The sequence below is a fragment of the Oncorhynchus masou genome, chromosome 27 (genome assembly GCF_036934945.1).
Source record: "Oncorhynchus masou masou isolate Uvic2021 chromosome 27, UVic_Omas_1.1, whole genome shotgun sequence".
Taxonomy (NCBI): Eukaryota; Metazoa; Chordata; class Actinopteri; order Salmoniformes; family Salmonidae; genus Oncorhynchus; species Oncorhynchus masou.
In genome coordinates this window covers 4,613,011-4,628,911 of record NC_088238.1, presented here as the reverse complement: position 1 = coordinate 4,628,911, position 15,901 = coordinate 4,613,011, and the positions used below count along the sequence as shown (strand labels likewise).

Below are 15,901 nucleotides of genomic sequence, written 5' to 3'. Positions count from 1 at the left end.
TAAACAGACCGCTAGGTGCATTCAACATGAAGTCAATCTCTCCTCCACTTTGAGTCAGGAGAGATTTACATGAATATTATTCATTTTAGCTCTCTGTATAGATCCAAGTGCCAGCCGTGGACATGTGACTTGCCGGACATGTGACTTGACGGACATGTGACTTGTTGGACATGTGACTTGATGGACATGTGACTTGATGGACATGTGACACGATGGACATGTGACTTGATGGACATGTGACTTGATTGACATGTGACTTGATGGACATGTGACATGATGGACATGTGACACGATGGACATGTGACTTTATGGACATGTGACTTGATGGACATGTGACATGATGGACATGTGACGCGATGGACATGTGACTTTATGGACATGTGACTTGATGGACATGTGACTTGATGAACATGTGACATGATGGACATGTGACACGATGGACATGTGACTTGATGGACATGTGACTTGATGGACATGTGACTTGATGGACATGTGACTTGATGGACATGTGACATGATGGACATGTGACACAATGGACATGTGACTTTATGGACATGTGACTTGTTGGACATGTGACTTGTTGGACATGTGACTTGTTGGACATGTGACTTGATGGACATGTGACTTGACGGACATGTGACTTGACGGACATGTGACTTGATGGACATGTGACTTGATGGACATGTGACATGATGGACATGTGACACAATGGACATGTGACTTGATGGACATGTGACTTGATGGACATGTGACTTGCCGGACATGTGACTTGACGGACATGTGACTTGACGGACATGTGACTTGACGGACATGTGACTTGACGGACATGTGACTTGACGGACATGTGACATGTGAAATTAATTCTGAATGTAGTAATGATATAATATAATGTGTCCTCCATGACTCCGTGTCGTCCTCAAAAAGTATCACCACAGACATCCGGCTGAATGTGAACGCTAATTGCTGTACATTTTTTTTTTATGAGCCAAGGTTTTCTCAACATATATTGTGCCTAACAAGCCAAATGTCTGCTACAACTTTAGATGTACTTACAAGTCATTCTAAAAAAAAACAGAAGTGTCAGACAGGGTAACACCCCACAGCATCTGAAGTGGTGCGTCTGTCTGTCAATGACAATCTTTTCCTTCACAGCGCAGCTGTCATTATTACAATCTAAATGCAAATGACTGTAAAGCCTTGGGGTTTTTCCACTGAGCCAGTGCAAATTACTGTAACGCCTTGGGCTTTTCCCCACTGAGCCAGTGCAAATGACTGTAAAGCCTTGGGGTTTCCCCACTGAGCCAGTGCAAATGACTGTAAAGCCTTGGGGTTTCCCCACTGAGCCAGTGCAAATTACTGTAACGCCTTGGGCTTTTCCCCACTGAGCCAGTGCAAATGACTGTAACGCCTTGGGGTTTTCCCCACTGAGCCAGTGCAAATGACTGTAATGCCTTGGGGTTTTCCCCACTGAGCCAGTGCAAATGACTGTAACGCCTTGGGGTTTTCCCCACTGAGCCAGTGCAAATGACTGTAACGCCTTGGGGTTTTCCCCACTGAGCCAGTGCAAATGACTGTAATGCCTTGGGGTTTTCCCCACTGAGCCAGTGCAAATTACTGTAATGCCTTGGGGTTTTTCCCCACTGAGCCAGTGCAAATTACTGTAACGCCTTGGGGCTTTTCCCCACTGAGCCAGTGCAAATGACTGTAACGCCTTGGGGTTTTCCCCACTGAGCCAGTGCAAATGACTGTAACGCCTTGGGGTTTTCCCCACTGAGCCAGTGCAAATGACTGTAACGCCTTGGGGCTTTTCCCCACTGAGCCAGTGCAAATGACTGTAACGCCTTGGGGCTTTTCCTCACTGAGCCAGTGCAAATGACTGTAATGCCTTGGGGTTTTTCCCCACTGAGCCAGTGCAAATGACTGTAATGCCTTGGGGTTTTTCTCACTGAGCCAGTGCAAATGACTGTAATGCCTTGGGCTTTTCCCCACTGAGCCAGTGCAAATGACTGTAATGCCTTGGGGCTTTTCCCCACTGAGCCAGTGCAAATTACTGTAACGCCTTGGGCTTTTCCCCACTGAGCCAGTGCAAATGACTGTAACGCCTTGGGCTTTTCCCCACTGAGCCAGTGGTTTATTTTAATGTGTCTCTGGTGTTATTGTTATTTCCATCAGGACTGTGACACAAAAAAAGACTTGGCATTGAGCAGAATCAACAACCTCTGCATCATTTAGATGCTTTGTGAGGAGGTGTTGAAGTCCACAGTCTGGTCCCGAAGCCACTCCTGCGTTGTCTTGGCTGTGTGCTTAGGGTCGTTGTCCTGTTGGAAGTTGAACCTTCGCCCCAGTCTGAGGTCCTGAGCGCTCTGGAGCTGGTTTTCATCAAGGATCTCTCTGTACTTTGCTCCGTTCATCTTTCCCTCAATCCTGACTAGTCTTCCAGTCCCTGCCGCTGAAAAACATCCCCACAGCATGATGCTGCCACCACCATGCTTCACTGTAGGGATGGTTCCAGGTTTCCTCCAGACATGATGCTACCACCACCATGCTTCACTGTAGGGATGGTTCCAGGTTTCCTCCAGACATGATGCTACCACCACCATGCTTCACCGTAGGGATGGTTCCAGGTTTCCTCCAGACGTGACGCCTGGCATTCAGGCCAAAGAGTTCAATCTTGGTTTCATCAGCCTGAGAGACTTGTTTCTCATGGTCTTTAGGTGCCTTTTGGCAAACTCCAAGCAGGCTGTCATGTGTCTTTTACTGATGAGCGGCTTCCGTCTGACCACTCTACCCTGAAGGCCTGCAGAGATGGTTGTTCTTCTGGAAGTTTCTCCTATCTCCACAGAGGAACTCTGGAGTTCTGTGAGAGTGACCTTCGGTTTCTTGGTCACCTCCACTTCCTGGACAATTTCTTCCACCTCATGGCTTGGTTTTTGCTCTGACATGCACTGTCAACTGTGGGACCTTATATAGACAGGTGTATGCCTTTCCAAATCAAGTTGTAGAAACATCTCAAGGATGATCGATGGAAACAAGATGCACCTGATCTCAATTTAGAGTCTCAAAGAAAAAGGGTCTGAATACTAACATAAATAAGGTATTTCTGTTGATTTGTTTTTTATAAATTTACAAAAATGTTTAAAAACCTGTTTTCGCTTTGTCATTATGGTGTGTTGTGTGTAGATTGATGAGGATCATTTTTATTTAATTCATATTAGAATGAGGCTGTAACTTAACAAAATGTGGAAAAAGGTCAAGGGGCCTGAATACTTTCCGAATGCTCTGTATGTACCAGATGAAAGGTACCAGCGGCCTGGCATTAGACCCAAGAGAGAACAGGAGCCATGTCCCAGTGAGACACGGGGTCCTGCTGTAGATAGAAACAGAAAAGGTACCAGCGCCCTGGCATTAGACCCAAGAGAGAACAGGAGCCATGTCCCAGTGAGACACGGGGTCCTGCTGTAGATAGAAACAGAAAAGGTACCAGCGGCCTGGCATTAGACCCAAGAGAGAACAGGAGCCATGTCCCAGTGAGACACGGGGTCCTGCTGTAGATAGAAACAGAAAAGGTACCAGCGGCCTGGCATTAGACCCAAGAGAGAACAGGAGCCATGTCCCAGTGAGACACGGGGTCCTGCTGTAGATAGAAACAGAAAAGGTACCAGCGGCCTGGCATTAGACCCAAGAGAGAACAGGAGCCATGTCCCAGTGAGACACGGGGTCCTGCTGTAGATAGAAACAGAAAAGGTACCAGCGCCCTGGCATTAGACCCAAGAGAGAACAGGAGCCATGTCCCAGTGAGACACGGGGTCCTGCTGTAGATAGAAACAGAAAAGGTACCAGCGGCCTGGCATTAGACCCAAGAGAGAACAGGAGCCATGTCCCAGTGAGACACGGGGTCCTGCTGTAGATAGAAACAGAAAAGGTACCAGCGGCCTGGCATTAGACCCAAGAGAGAACAGGAGCCATGTCCCAGTGAGACACGGGGTCCTGCTGTAGATAGAAACAGAAAAGGTACCAGCGCCCTGGCATTAGACCCAAGAGAGAACAGGAGCCATGTCCCAGTGAGACACGGGGTCCTGCTGTAGATAGAAACAGAAAAGGTACCAGCGGCCTGGCATTAGACCCAAGAGAGAACAGGAGCCATGTCCCAGTGAGACACGGGGTCCTGCTGTAGATAGAAACAGAAAAGGTACCAGCGCCCTGGCATTAGACCCAAGAGAGAACAGGAGCCATGTCCCAGTGAGACACGGGGTCCTGCTGTAGATAGAAACAGAAAAGGTACCAGCGGCCTGGCATTAGACCCAAGAGAGAACAGGAGCCATGTCCCAGTGAGACACGGGGTCCTGCTGTAGATAGAAACAGAAAAGGTACCAGCACCCTGGCATTAGACCCAAGAGAGAACAGGAGCCATGTCCCAGTGAGACACGGGGTCCTGCTGTAGATAGAAACAGAAAAGGTACCAGCGGCCTGGCATTAGACCCAAGAGAGAACAGGAGCCATGTCCCAGTGAGACACGGGGTCCTGCTGTAGATAGAAACAGAAAAGGTACCAGCGCCCTGGCAATAGACCCAAGAGAGAACAGGAGCCATGTCCCAGTGAGACACGGGGTCCTGCTGTAGATAGAAACAGAAAAGGTACCAGCGCCCTGGCATTAGACCCAAGAGAGAACAGGAGCCATGTCCCAGTGAGACACGGGGTCCTGCTGTAGATAGAAACAGAAAAGGTACCAGCGGCCTGGCATTAGACCCAAGAGAGAACAGGAGCCATGTCCCAGTGAGACACGGGGTCCTGCTGTAGATAGAAACAGAAAATGTACCAGCGCCCTGGCATTAGACCCAAGAGAGAACAGGAGCCATGTCCCAGTGAGACACGGGGTCCTGCTGTAGATAGAAACAGAAAAGGTACCAGCGGCCTGGCATTAGACCCAAGAGAGAACAGGAGCCATGTCCCAGTGAGACACGGGGTCCTGCTGTAGATAGAAACAGAAAAGGTACCAGCGGCCTGGCATTAGACCCAAGAGAGAACAGGAGCCATGTCCCAGTGAGACACGGGGTCCTGCTGTAGATAGAAACAGAAAAGGTACCAGCGCCCTGGCATTAGACCCAAGAGAGAACAGGAGCCATGTCCCAGTGAGACACGGGGTCCTGCTGTAGATAGAAACAGAAAAGGTACCAGCGCCCTGGCATTAGACCCAAGAGAGAACAGGAGCCATGTCCCAGTGAGACACGGGGTCCTGCTGTAGATAGAAACAGAAAAGGTACCAGCGGCCTGGCATTAGACCCAAGAGAGAACAGGAGCCATGTCCCAGTGAGACACGGGGTCCTGCTGTAGATAGAAACAGAAAAGGTACCAGCGGCCTGGCATTAGACCCAAGAGAGAACAGGAGCCATGTCCCAGTGAGACACGGGGTCCTGCTGTAGATAGAAACAGAAAAGGTACCAGCGGCCTGGCATTAGACCCAAGAGAGAACAGGAGCCATGTCCCAGTGAGACACGGGGTCCTGCTGTAGATAGAAACAGAAAAGGTACCAGCGCCCTGGCATTAGACCCAAGAGAGAACAGGAGCCATGTCCCAGTGAGACACGGGGTCCTGCTGTAGATAGAAACAGAAAAGGTACCAGCGCCCTGGCATTAGACCCAAGAGAGAACAGGAGCCATGTCCCAGTGAGACACGGGGTCCTGCTGTAGATAGAAACAGAAAAGGTACCAGCGGCCTGGCATTAGACCCAAGAGAGAACAGGAGCCATGTCCCAGTGAGACACGGGGTCCTGCTGTAGATAGAAACAGAAAAGGTACCAGCGGCCTGGCATTAGACCCAAGAGAGAACAGGAGCCATGTCCCAGTGAGACACGGGGTCCTGCTGTAGATAGAAACAGAAAAGGTACCAGCGCCCTGGCATTAGACCCAAGAGAGAACAGGAGCCATGTCCCAGTGAGACACGGGGTCCTGCTGTAGATAGAAACAGAAAAGGTACCAGCGGCCTGGCATTAGACCCAAGAGAGAACAGGAGCCATGTCCCAGTGAGACACGGGGTCCTGCTGTAGATAGAAACAGAAAAGGTACCAGCGGCCTGGCATTAGACCCAAGAGAGAACAGGAGCCATGTCCCAGTGAGACACGGGGTCCTGCTGTAGATAGAAACAGAAAAGGTACCAGCGCCCTGGCATTAGACCCAAGAGAGAACAGGAGCCATGTCCCAGTGAGACACGGGGTCCTGCTGTAGATAGAAACAGAAAAGGTACCAGCGGCCTGGCATTAGACCCAAGAGAGAACAGGAGCCATGTCCCAGTGAGACACGGGGTCCTGCTGTAGATAGAAACAGAAAAGGTACCAGCGCCCTGGCATTAGACCCAAGAGAGAACAGGAGCCATGTCCCAGTGAGACACGGGGTCCTGCTGTAGATAGAAACAGAAAAGGTACCAGCGGCCTGGCATTAGACCCAAGAGAGAACAGGAGCCATGTCCCAGTGAGACACGGGGTCCTGCTGTAGATAGAAACAGAAAAGGTACCAGCACCCTGGCATTAGACCCAAGAGAGAACAGGAGCCATGTCCCAGTGAGACACGGGGTCCTGCTGTAGATAGAAACAGAAAAGGTACCAGCGGCCTGGCATTAGACCCAAGAGAGAACAGGAGCCATGTCCCAGTGAGACACGGGGTCCTGCTGTAGATAGAAACAGAAAAGGTACCAGCGCCCTGGCATTAGACCCAAGAGAGAACAGGAGCCATGTCCCAGTGAGACACGGGGTCCTGCTGTAGATAGAAACAGAAAAGGTACCAGCGCCCTGGCATTAGACCCAAGAGAGAACAGGAGCCATGTCCCAGTGAGACACGGGGTCCTGCTGTAGATAGAAACAGAAAAGGTACCAGCGGCCTGGCATTAGACCCAAGAGAGAACAGGAGCCATGTCCCAGTGAGACACGGGGTCCTGCTGTAGATAGAAACAGAAAATGTACCAGCGCCCTGGCATTAGACCCAAGAGAGAACAGGAGCCATGTCCCAGTGAGACACGGGGTCCTGCTGTAGATAGAAACAGAAAAGGTACCAGCGGCCTGGCATTAGACCCAAGAGAGAACAGGAGCCATGTCCCAGTGAGACACGGGGTCCTGCTGTAGATAGAAACAGAAAAGGTACCAGCGGCCTGGCATTAGACCCAAGAGAGAACAGGAGCCATGTCCCAGTGAGACACGGGGTCCTGCTGTAGATAGAAACAGAAAAGGTACCAGCGCCCTGGCATTAGACCCAAGAGAGAACAGGAGCCATGTCCCAGTGAGACACGGGGTCCTGCTGTAGATAGAAACAGAAAAGGTACCAGCGCCCTGGCATTAGACCCAAGAGAGAACAGGAGCCATGTCCCAGTGAGACACGGGGTCCTGCTGTAGATAGAAACAGAAAAGGTACCAGCGGCCTGGCATTAGACCCAAGAGAGAACAGGAGCCATGTCCCAGTGAGACACGGGGTCCTGCTGTAGATAGAAACAGAAAAGGTACCAGCGGCCTGGCATTAGACCCAAGAGAGAACAGGAGCCATGTCCCAGTGAGACACGGGGTCCTGCTGTAGATAGAAACAGAAAAGGTACCAGCGGCCTGGCATTAGACCCAAGAGAGAACAGGAGCCATGTCCCAGTGAGACACGGGGTCCTGCTGTAGATAGAAACAGAAAAGGTACCAGCGGCCTGGCATTAGACCCAAGAGAGAACAGGAGCCATGTCCCAGTGAGACACGGGGTCCTGCTGTAGATAGAAACAGAAAAGGTACCAGCGGCCTGGCATTAGACCCAAGAGAGAACAGGAGCCATGTCCCAGTGAGACACGGGGTCCTGCTGTAGATAGAAACAGAAAAGGTACCAGCGGCCTGGCATTAGACCCAAGAGAGAACAGGAGCCATGTCCCAGTGAGACACGGGGTCCTGCTGTAGATAGAAACAGAAAAGGTACCAGCGGCCTGGCATTAGACCCAAGAGAGAACAGGAGCCATGTCCCAGTGAGACACGGGGTCCTGCTGTAGATAGAAACAGAAAAAGTACCAGCGGCCTGGCATTAGACCCAAGAGAGAACAGGAGCCATGTCCCAGTGAGACACGGGGTCCTGCTGTAGATAGAAACAGAAAAGGTACCAGCGCCCTGGCATTAGACCCAAGAGAGAACAGGAGCCATGTCCCAGTGAGACACGGGGTCCTGCTGTAGATAGAAACAGAAAAGGTACCAGCGGCCTGGCATTAGACCCAAGAGAGAACAGGAGCCATGTCCCAGTGAGACACGGGGTCCTGCTGTAGATAGAAACAGAAAAGGTACCAGCGGCCTGGCATTAGACCCAAGAGAGAACAGGAGCCATGTCCCAGTGAGACACGGGGTCCTGCTGTAGATAGAAACAGAAAAGGTACCAGCGCCCTGGCATTAGACCCAAGAGAGAACAGGAGCCATGTCCCAGTGAGACACGGGGTCCTGCTGTAGATAGAAACAGAAAAGGTACCAGCGGCCTGGCATTAGACCCAAGAGAGAACAGGAGCCATGTCCCAGTGAGACACGGGGTCCTGCTGTAGATAGAAACAGAAAAGGTACCAGCGGCCTGGCATTAGACCCAAGAGAGAACAGGAGCCATGTCCCAGTGAGACACGGGGTCCTGCTGTAGATAGAAACAGAAAAGGTTCCAGCGGCCTGGCATTAGACCCAAGAGAGAACAGGAGCCATGTCCCAGTGAGACACGGGGTCCTGCTGTAGATAGAAACAGAAAAGGTACCAGCGCCCTGGCATTAGACCCAAGAGAGAACAGGAGCCATGTCCCAGTGAGACACGGGGTCCTGCTGTAGATAGAAACAGAAAAGGTACCAGCGCCCTGGCATTAGACCCAAGAGAGAACAGGAGCCATGTCCCAGTGAGACACGGGGTCCTGCTGTAGATAGAAACAGAAAAGGTACCAGCGGCCTGGCATTAGACCCAAGAGAGAACAGGAGCCATGTCCCAGTGAGACACGGGGTCCTGCTGTAGATAGAAACAGAAAAGGTACCAGCGGCCTGGCATTAGACCCAAGAGAGAACAGGAGCCATGTCCCAGTGAGACACGGGGTCCTGCTGTAGATAGAAACAGAAAAGGTACCAGCGGCCTGGCATTAGACCCAAGAGAGAACAGGAGCCATGTCCCAGTGAGACACGGGGTCCTGCTGTAGATAGAAACAGAAAAGGTACCAGCGGCCTGGCATTAGACCCAAGAGAGAACAGGAGCCATGTCCCAGTGAGACACGGGGTCCTGCTGTAGATAGAAACAGAAAAGGTACCAGCGCCCTGGCATTAGACCCAAGAGAGAACAGGAGCCATGTCCCAGTGAGACACGGGGTCCTGCTGTAGATAGAAACAGAAAAGGTACCAGCGGCCTGGCATTAGACCCTAGAGAGAACAGGAGCCATGTCCCAGTGAGACACGGGGTCCTGCTGTAGATAGAAACAGAAAAGGTACCAGCGCCCTGGCATTAGACCCAAGAGAGAACAGGAGCCATGTCCCAGTGAGACACGGGGTCCTGCTGTAGATAGAAACAGAAAAGGTACCAGCGCCCTGGCATTAGACCCAAGAGAGAACAGGAGCCATGTCCCAGTGAGACACGGGGTCCTGCTGTAGATAGAAACAGAAAAGGTACCAGCGGCCTGGCATTAGACCCAAGAGAGAACAGGAGCCATGTCCCAGTGAGACACGGGGTCCTGCTGTAGATAGAAACAGAAAAGGTACCAGCGGCCTGGCATTAGACCCAAGAGAGAACAGGAGCCATGTCCCAGTGAGACACGGGGTCCTGCTGTAGATAGAAACAGAAAAGTCACAGTCTTTTTGGCTAAAACACGGGAGTAAATCGTCAGTGGAAACTCGCCACTAGTCAGTTGGTTGCATTTGTTCATTTCTTATTGCAGAGTTGATGTGTGGTAGCTCTTTGTTGGGCCTGAGACTGTTATTAAAACTCTGATGTGAATATTCCCATACTGCTCTGTAGAAGGGGCTCATTTATCAATGTACTGTGCTGATGGATGTAATGCAGTTTATGGTCTTTGAGGTGGGAGACAGTCTGCGGAAATCACTGCCTTAATGTCATTACATTCCCTGCTTGGTTATCTTTTTGTTTTGTCAACGATGTGAATGTCAAAATGACTTTTCTCCCAATGGGATTTTATATGTGAATGACTGTGACTTTCACACAGCCTCTTGTCTGACCTCTGAGCTCACTTCTTCATTCATCTCGACAACCCAGAAGTAAAAACTGACGTAATTTGTCCAGATGCCATTTGTGTCACGTAGTCGACCCAGGAGAGATTAGAACGTCATTGGTCTGACAGACATTTGAGTGATTAAACATGATGAAGAACTTCTCTCATCAGATGAATGTTAAATGTCCAGGTGGATGTCTACACACCAGATACACAACCCTGTTCAGAATCTCTGCCTTTCCTCTTGATAATACAACAGAGCATGAACTAACGCTATCACTCTGTTCTCTCTCTTCCCCCCCAAACCCCTGTTCTCTCTCTTCTCCCCCAAACCCCTGTTCTCTCTCTTCTCCCCCAAACCCCTGTTCTCTCTCTTCCCCCCCAAACCCCTGTTCTCTCTCTTCTCCCCCAAAACCCTGTTCTCTCTCTTCCCCCCCAAACCCCTGTTCTCTCTCTTCTCCCCCAAAACCCTGTTCTCTCTCTTCCCCCCAAACCCCTGTTCTCTCTCTTCTCCCCCAAAACCCTGTTCTCTCTCTTCCCCCCAAACCCCTGTTCTCTCTCTTCTCCCCCAAAACCCTGTTCTCTCTCTTCCCCCAAAACCCTGTTCTCTCTCTTCCCCCCCAAACCCCTGTTCTCTCTCTTCTCCCCCAAAACCCTGTTCTCTCTCTATTCACCCCCAAACCCCTGTTCTCTCTCTTCTCCCCCAAAACCCTGTTCTCTCTCTCTTCACCCCAAACCCCTGTTCTCTCTCTTCTCCCCCAAACCCATGTTCTCTCTCTCCCCCCCAAACCCCTGTTCTCTCTCTTCTCCCCCAAACCCATGTTCTCTCTCTTCTCCCCCAAACCCCTGTTCTCTCTCTTCTCCCCCAAACCCCTGTTCTCTCTCTTCTCCCCCAAACCCCTGTTCTCTCCTTTCCCCAAAACCCCTGTTCTCTCTCTTCTCCCCCAAACCCCTGTTCTCTCTCTTCCCCCCCAAACCCCTGTTCTCTCTCTTCTCCCCCAAACCCCTGTTCTCTCTCTTCTCCCCCAAACCCCTGTTCTCTCTCTTCCCCCCCAAACCCCTGTTCTCTCTCTTCTCCCCCAAACCCCTGTTCTCTCTCTTCTCCCCCAAACCCCTGTTCTCTCTCTTCCCCCCAAACCCCTGTTCTCTCTCTTCTCCCCCAAAACCCTGTTCTCTCTCTTCTCCCCAAACCCCTGTTCTCTCTCTTCCCCCCAAAACCCTGTTCTCTCTCTTCTCCCCCAAACCCCTGTACTCTCTCTTCCCACCCAAAACCCTGTTCTCTCTCTTCTCCCCCAAACCCCTGTTCTCTCTCTTCTCCCCCAAACCCCTGTTCTCTCTCTTCTCCCCCATAACCCATGTTCTCTTTTTTCCCCCAAAAAACCCGTTCTCTCTATCTCTCCCTCCCCCAAAACCCTGTTCTCTCTCTTCTCCCCCAAAACCTTGTTCTCTCTCTTCCCCCCGAAACCCTGTTCTCTCTCTCCCCCCATAACCCTGTTCTCCCCTCCAAAACCCTGTTTTCTCTCTCTCTCTCTCTCTCCCCCAAAACCCTGTTCTCGCTCTCTCTCTCTCCCCCAAAACCCTGTTCTCTCTCTCTCTCCCCCAAAACCCTGTTCTCTCTCCTCTCCCCCAAAACCCTGTTCTCTCTCTCTTCACCCCCAAACCCCTGTTCTCTCTCTCTTCACCCCCAAACCCCTGTTCCTGCTCTTCTCCCCCAAACTCCTGTTCCTGCTCTTCTCCCCCAACCCCCTTTTCTCTCTCTTCTCCCCATCCCCTTAACCATCCCCCCAAACATCTATTCTTCTCTCTTCCATCCCTCACCCCCAAATAACCCTCTCTACCCTCTTCTCCCCCCAGTCCCAGCCCCAGTGCGCTCTCTCCACGTCCAGGGTGGGAAGCGTACTGACCGTCTCTCCATCAGCTGGCTGCCTGGGGCAGGGGAGTGGAGTGGGTACCAAGTGGTCCTGTACGGTGGCCTGGAGGGCTCAACCACTACCCTGGCAGCCCAGGAGCTGGGCGTGGAGCAGAGAGAACACCTGTTCCAGGGACTGGTACCTGGCCGTGTGTACCGGGCTGAGGTGGTCACACACAGTGGAGAGCTGACTAATGCTGTGTCTGCACAGGGAAGGACGGGTCAGTACACAACCCTCTCTCTCTCTGTCTGAAACTCATATTCATTTACAATGATCCAATGATGCCAGGGATGATAGTTGTTATACAATGTATCCATTCTACTTAACAACTATATTGACTAGTACTACCTTAGAGAATACTCTGCACTCTGGGTCTATGTATCCATTCTACTTAATAACTATATTGACTAGTACTACCTTAGAGAATACTCTGCACTCTGGGTCTATGTATCCATTCTACTTAATAACTATATTGACTAGTACTACCTTAGTTAGAGAATACTCTGCACTCTGGGTCTATGTATCCATTCTACTTAACAACTATATTGACTAGTACTACCTTAGTTAGAGAATACTCTGCACTCTGGGTCTATGTATCCATTCTACTTAACAACCATATTGACTAGTACTACCTTAGTTAGAGAATACTCTGCACTCTGGGTCTATGTATCCATTCTACTTAATAACTATATTGACTAGTACTACCTTAGAGAATACTCTGCACTCTGGGTCCATGTATCCATTCTACTTAATAACTATATTGACTAGTACTACCTTAGAGAATACTCTGCACTCTGGGTCCATGTATCCATTCTACTTAACAACTATATTGACTAGTACTACCTTAGAGAATACTCTGCACTCTGGGTCTATGTATCCATTCTACTTAACAACCATATTGACTAGTACTACCTTAGTTAGAGAATACTCTGCACTCTGGGTCTATGTATCCATTCTACTTAATAACTATATTGACTAGTACTACCTTAGTTAGAGAATACTCTGCACTCTGGGTCAATGTATCCATTCTACTTAACAACTATATTGACTAGTACTACCTTAGTTAGAGAATACTCTGCACTCTGGGTCCATGTATCCATTCTACTTAACAACTATATTGACTAGTACTACCTTAGTTAGAGAATACTCTGCACTCTGGGTCTATGTATCCATTCTACTTAACAACTATATTGACTAGTACTACCTTAGTTAGAGAATACTCTGCACTCTGGGTCCATGTATCCAGAGTTCAAAAGACAGAGAAAATTAACACACAGAATAAGTTCAACTTATTCAAAATATTGTTGCTTGCAGTGAAGCCTGTTTCTGTCTGTGTTTTGTGTTGCTAGTAGTAAAGCCTGTTTCTGTCTGTGTTTTGTGTTGCTAGTAGTAAAGCCTGTTTCTTTCTGTGTTTTGTGCTGCTTGGAGTAAAGCCTGTTTCTGTCTGTGTTTTGTGCTGCTTGTAGTAAAGCCTGTATCTGTCTGTGTTTTGTGTTGTTTGGAGTAAAGCCTGTTTCTGTCTGTGTTTTGTGCTGCTTGTAGTAAAGCCTGTATCTGTCTGTGTTTTGTGTTGCTTGGAGTAAAGCATGTTTCTGTCTGTGTTTTGTGTTGCTTGGAGTAAAGCCTGTTTCTGTCTGTGTTTTGTGCTGCTTGTAGTAAAGCCTGTATCTGTCTGTGTTTTGTGTTGCTTGGAGTAAAGCATGTTTCTGTCTGTGTTTTGTGTTGCTTGGAGTAAAGCCTGTTTCTGTCTGTGTTTTGTGCTGCTTGTAGTAAAGCCTGTATCTGTCTGTGTTTTGTGTTGCTTGTAGTAAAGCCTGTTTCTGTCTGTGTTTTCCCCCTCAGCCCCAGAGCCTCCCTCCATGGTATCCTTCAGGGACATCAGTGGTAACAGCTCTGTAGAACTGACCTGGGATGGTCCCACCTCTGGTGACTACGACACCTTTGACCTCCAATGGGCTCCCAGAGATTCCCTGTCAATCACAGCACCTCAGCCAACCAGCCGCATCCTGGATGGGATGTTCCCGGGACGACTGTACAACTTCACCATCCGCACTGTCAGTGGGGGAGGAGTCAAGGGCGGGCCCATCGCCAACAGTGAGCCAATCCAGAGGAGCCTCAGAACAAGTAGGTGGAGCCTATGAGAGAGGGATATTTGATTTACTGTTGGGATTTAAACTGTGTTATTCATGTTTAGCGTTATAGAATTCATGTTGAGGATTAAATTGTGTTATTCATGGTTAGGGTTATAGTATTTATGTTGGGGTTTAAATTGTGTTATTCATGGTTAGGGTTATAGTATTTATGTTGGGGATTAAATTGTGTTATTCATGATTAGCGTTATAGTATTTATGTTGGGGATTAAATTGTGTTATTCATGGTTAGAGTTATAGTATTTATGTTGGGGTTTAAATTGTTTTATTCATGGTTAGGGTTATAGTATTTATTGGACTGGTAGACTTCCATGAAAACAATTCAAACCTGATTGGTGGGAAGTACTTCCAACATCAGCCACTAGAGGGAAGCACACAACTGATCAAGGGAAAGAGACCTGTGCACTCAAGTGAAATTGACTGTGAGAAGGTAAATGAAAGTGTGTGTGTGGGCGGGGGGGGATTTCGGGCATCTGACTGAGTTGTTTGAAGTTCTTATTTAAATCCCACGTTGAGCTTGGCTCTCTGGGGAGGAGATGGTTTGGAGCAGGATGAGGCCAAACAGAATATAGAATCAAGGTCCGGAACTGAGAGAGATTCTAAAAGGGCTTCTGGGTTCTGCATCCTGTCCTACTTTACACACACACACACACACACACACACACACACACACACACACACACACACACACACACACACACACACACACACACACACATACACACACGCAAACACACACACACATCTAGATAATGAATGGTATTGGTTGATGAAGAGGTTCAACAGGACATCTAGATAATGAATGGTATTGGTTGATGAAGAGGTTCAACAGGACATCTAGATAATGAATGGTATTGGTTGATGAAGAGGTTCAACAGGACATCTAGATAATGAATGGTATTGGTTGATGAAGAGGTTCAACAGGACATCTAGATAAAGAATGGTATTGGTTGATGAAGAGGTTCAACAGGACATCTAGATAATGAATGGTATTGGTTGATGAAGAGGTTCAACAGGACATCTAGATAATGAATGGTATTGGTTGATGAAGAGGTTCAACAGGACATCTAGATAATGAATGGTATTGGTTGATGAAGAGGTTCAACAGGACATCTAGATAATGAATGGTATTGGTTGATGAAGAGGTTCAACAGGACATCTAGATAATGAATGGTATTGGTTGATGAAGAGGTTCAACAGGACATCTAGATAATGAATGGTATTGGTTGATGAAGAGGTTCAACAGGACATCTAGATAATGAATGGTATTGGTTGATGAAGAGGTTCAACAGGACATCTAGATAATGAATGGTATTGGTTGATGAAGAGGTTCAATAGGACATCTAGATAATGAATGGTATTGGTTGATGAAGAGGTTCAACAGGACATCTAGATAATGAATGGTATTGGTTGATGAAGAGGTTCAACAGGACATCTAGATAATGAATGGTTTCATCTTCAACCGTCCTCTCAGTGACAGTGCTGCTCTTAATAGCCTAAGCTTTGCTCAATCAATCTTACATTCAAACACACACACATAGATGTACACGCACACACACACGCACACACACACACACACACACACACACACAAACAGACACACACACACACACACACACACACACACACACACACACACACACACACACACACACACACACAC

At 48.8% G+C, this 15,901-nt stretch overlaps 1 protein-coding gene across 1 annotated transcript in view; it reads left to right on the top strand.

Moving 5' to 3' along the window:
- The window catches only part of LOC135515575 (receptor-type tyrosine-protein phosphatase beta-like), a 141,899-nt gene that overhangs the window by 42,245 nt on the left and 83,753 nt on the right, over positions 1-15,901 (top strand). Inside the window, 2 exon segments of the mRNA XM_064939196.1 lie at positions 12,033-12,308; positions 13,931-14,212. Coding sequence (XP_064795268.1) covers positions 12,033-12,308; positions 13,931-14,212 — 558 coding nt within the window.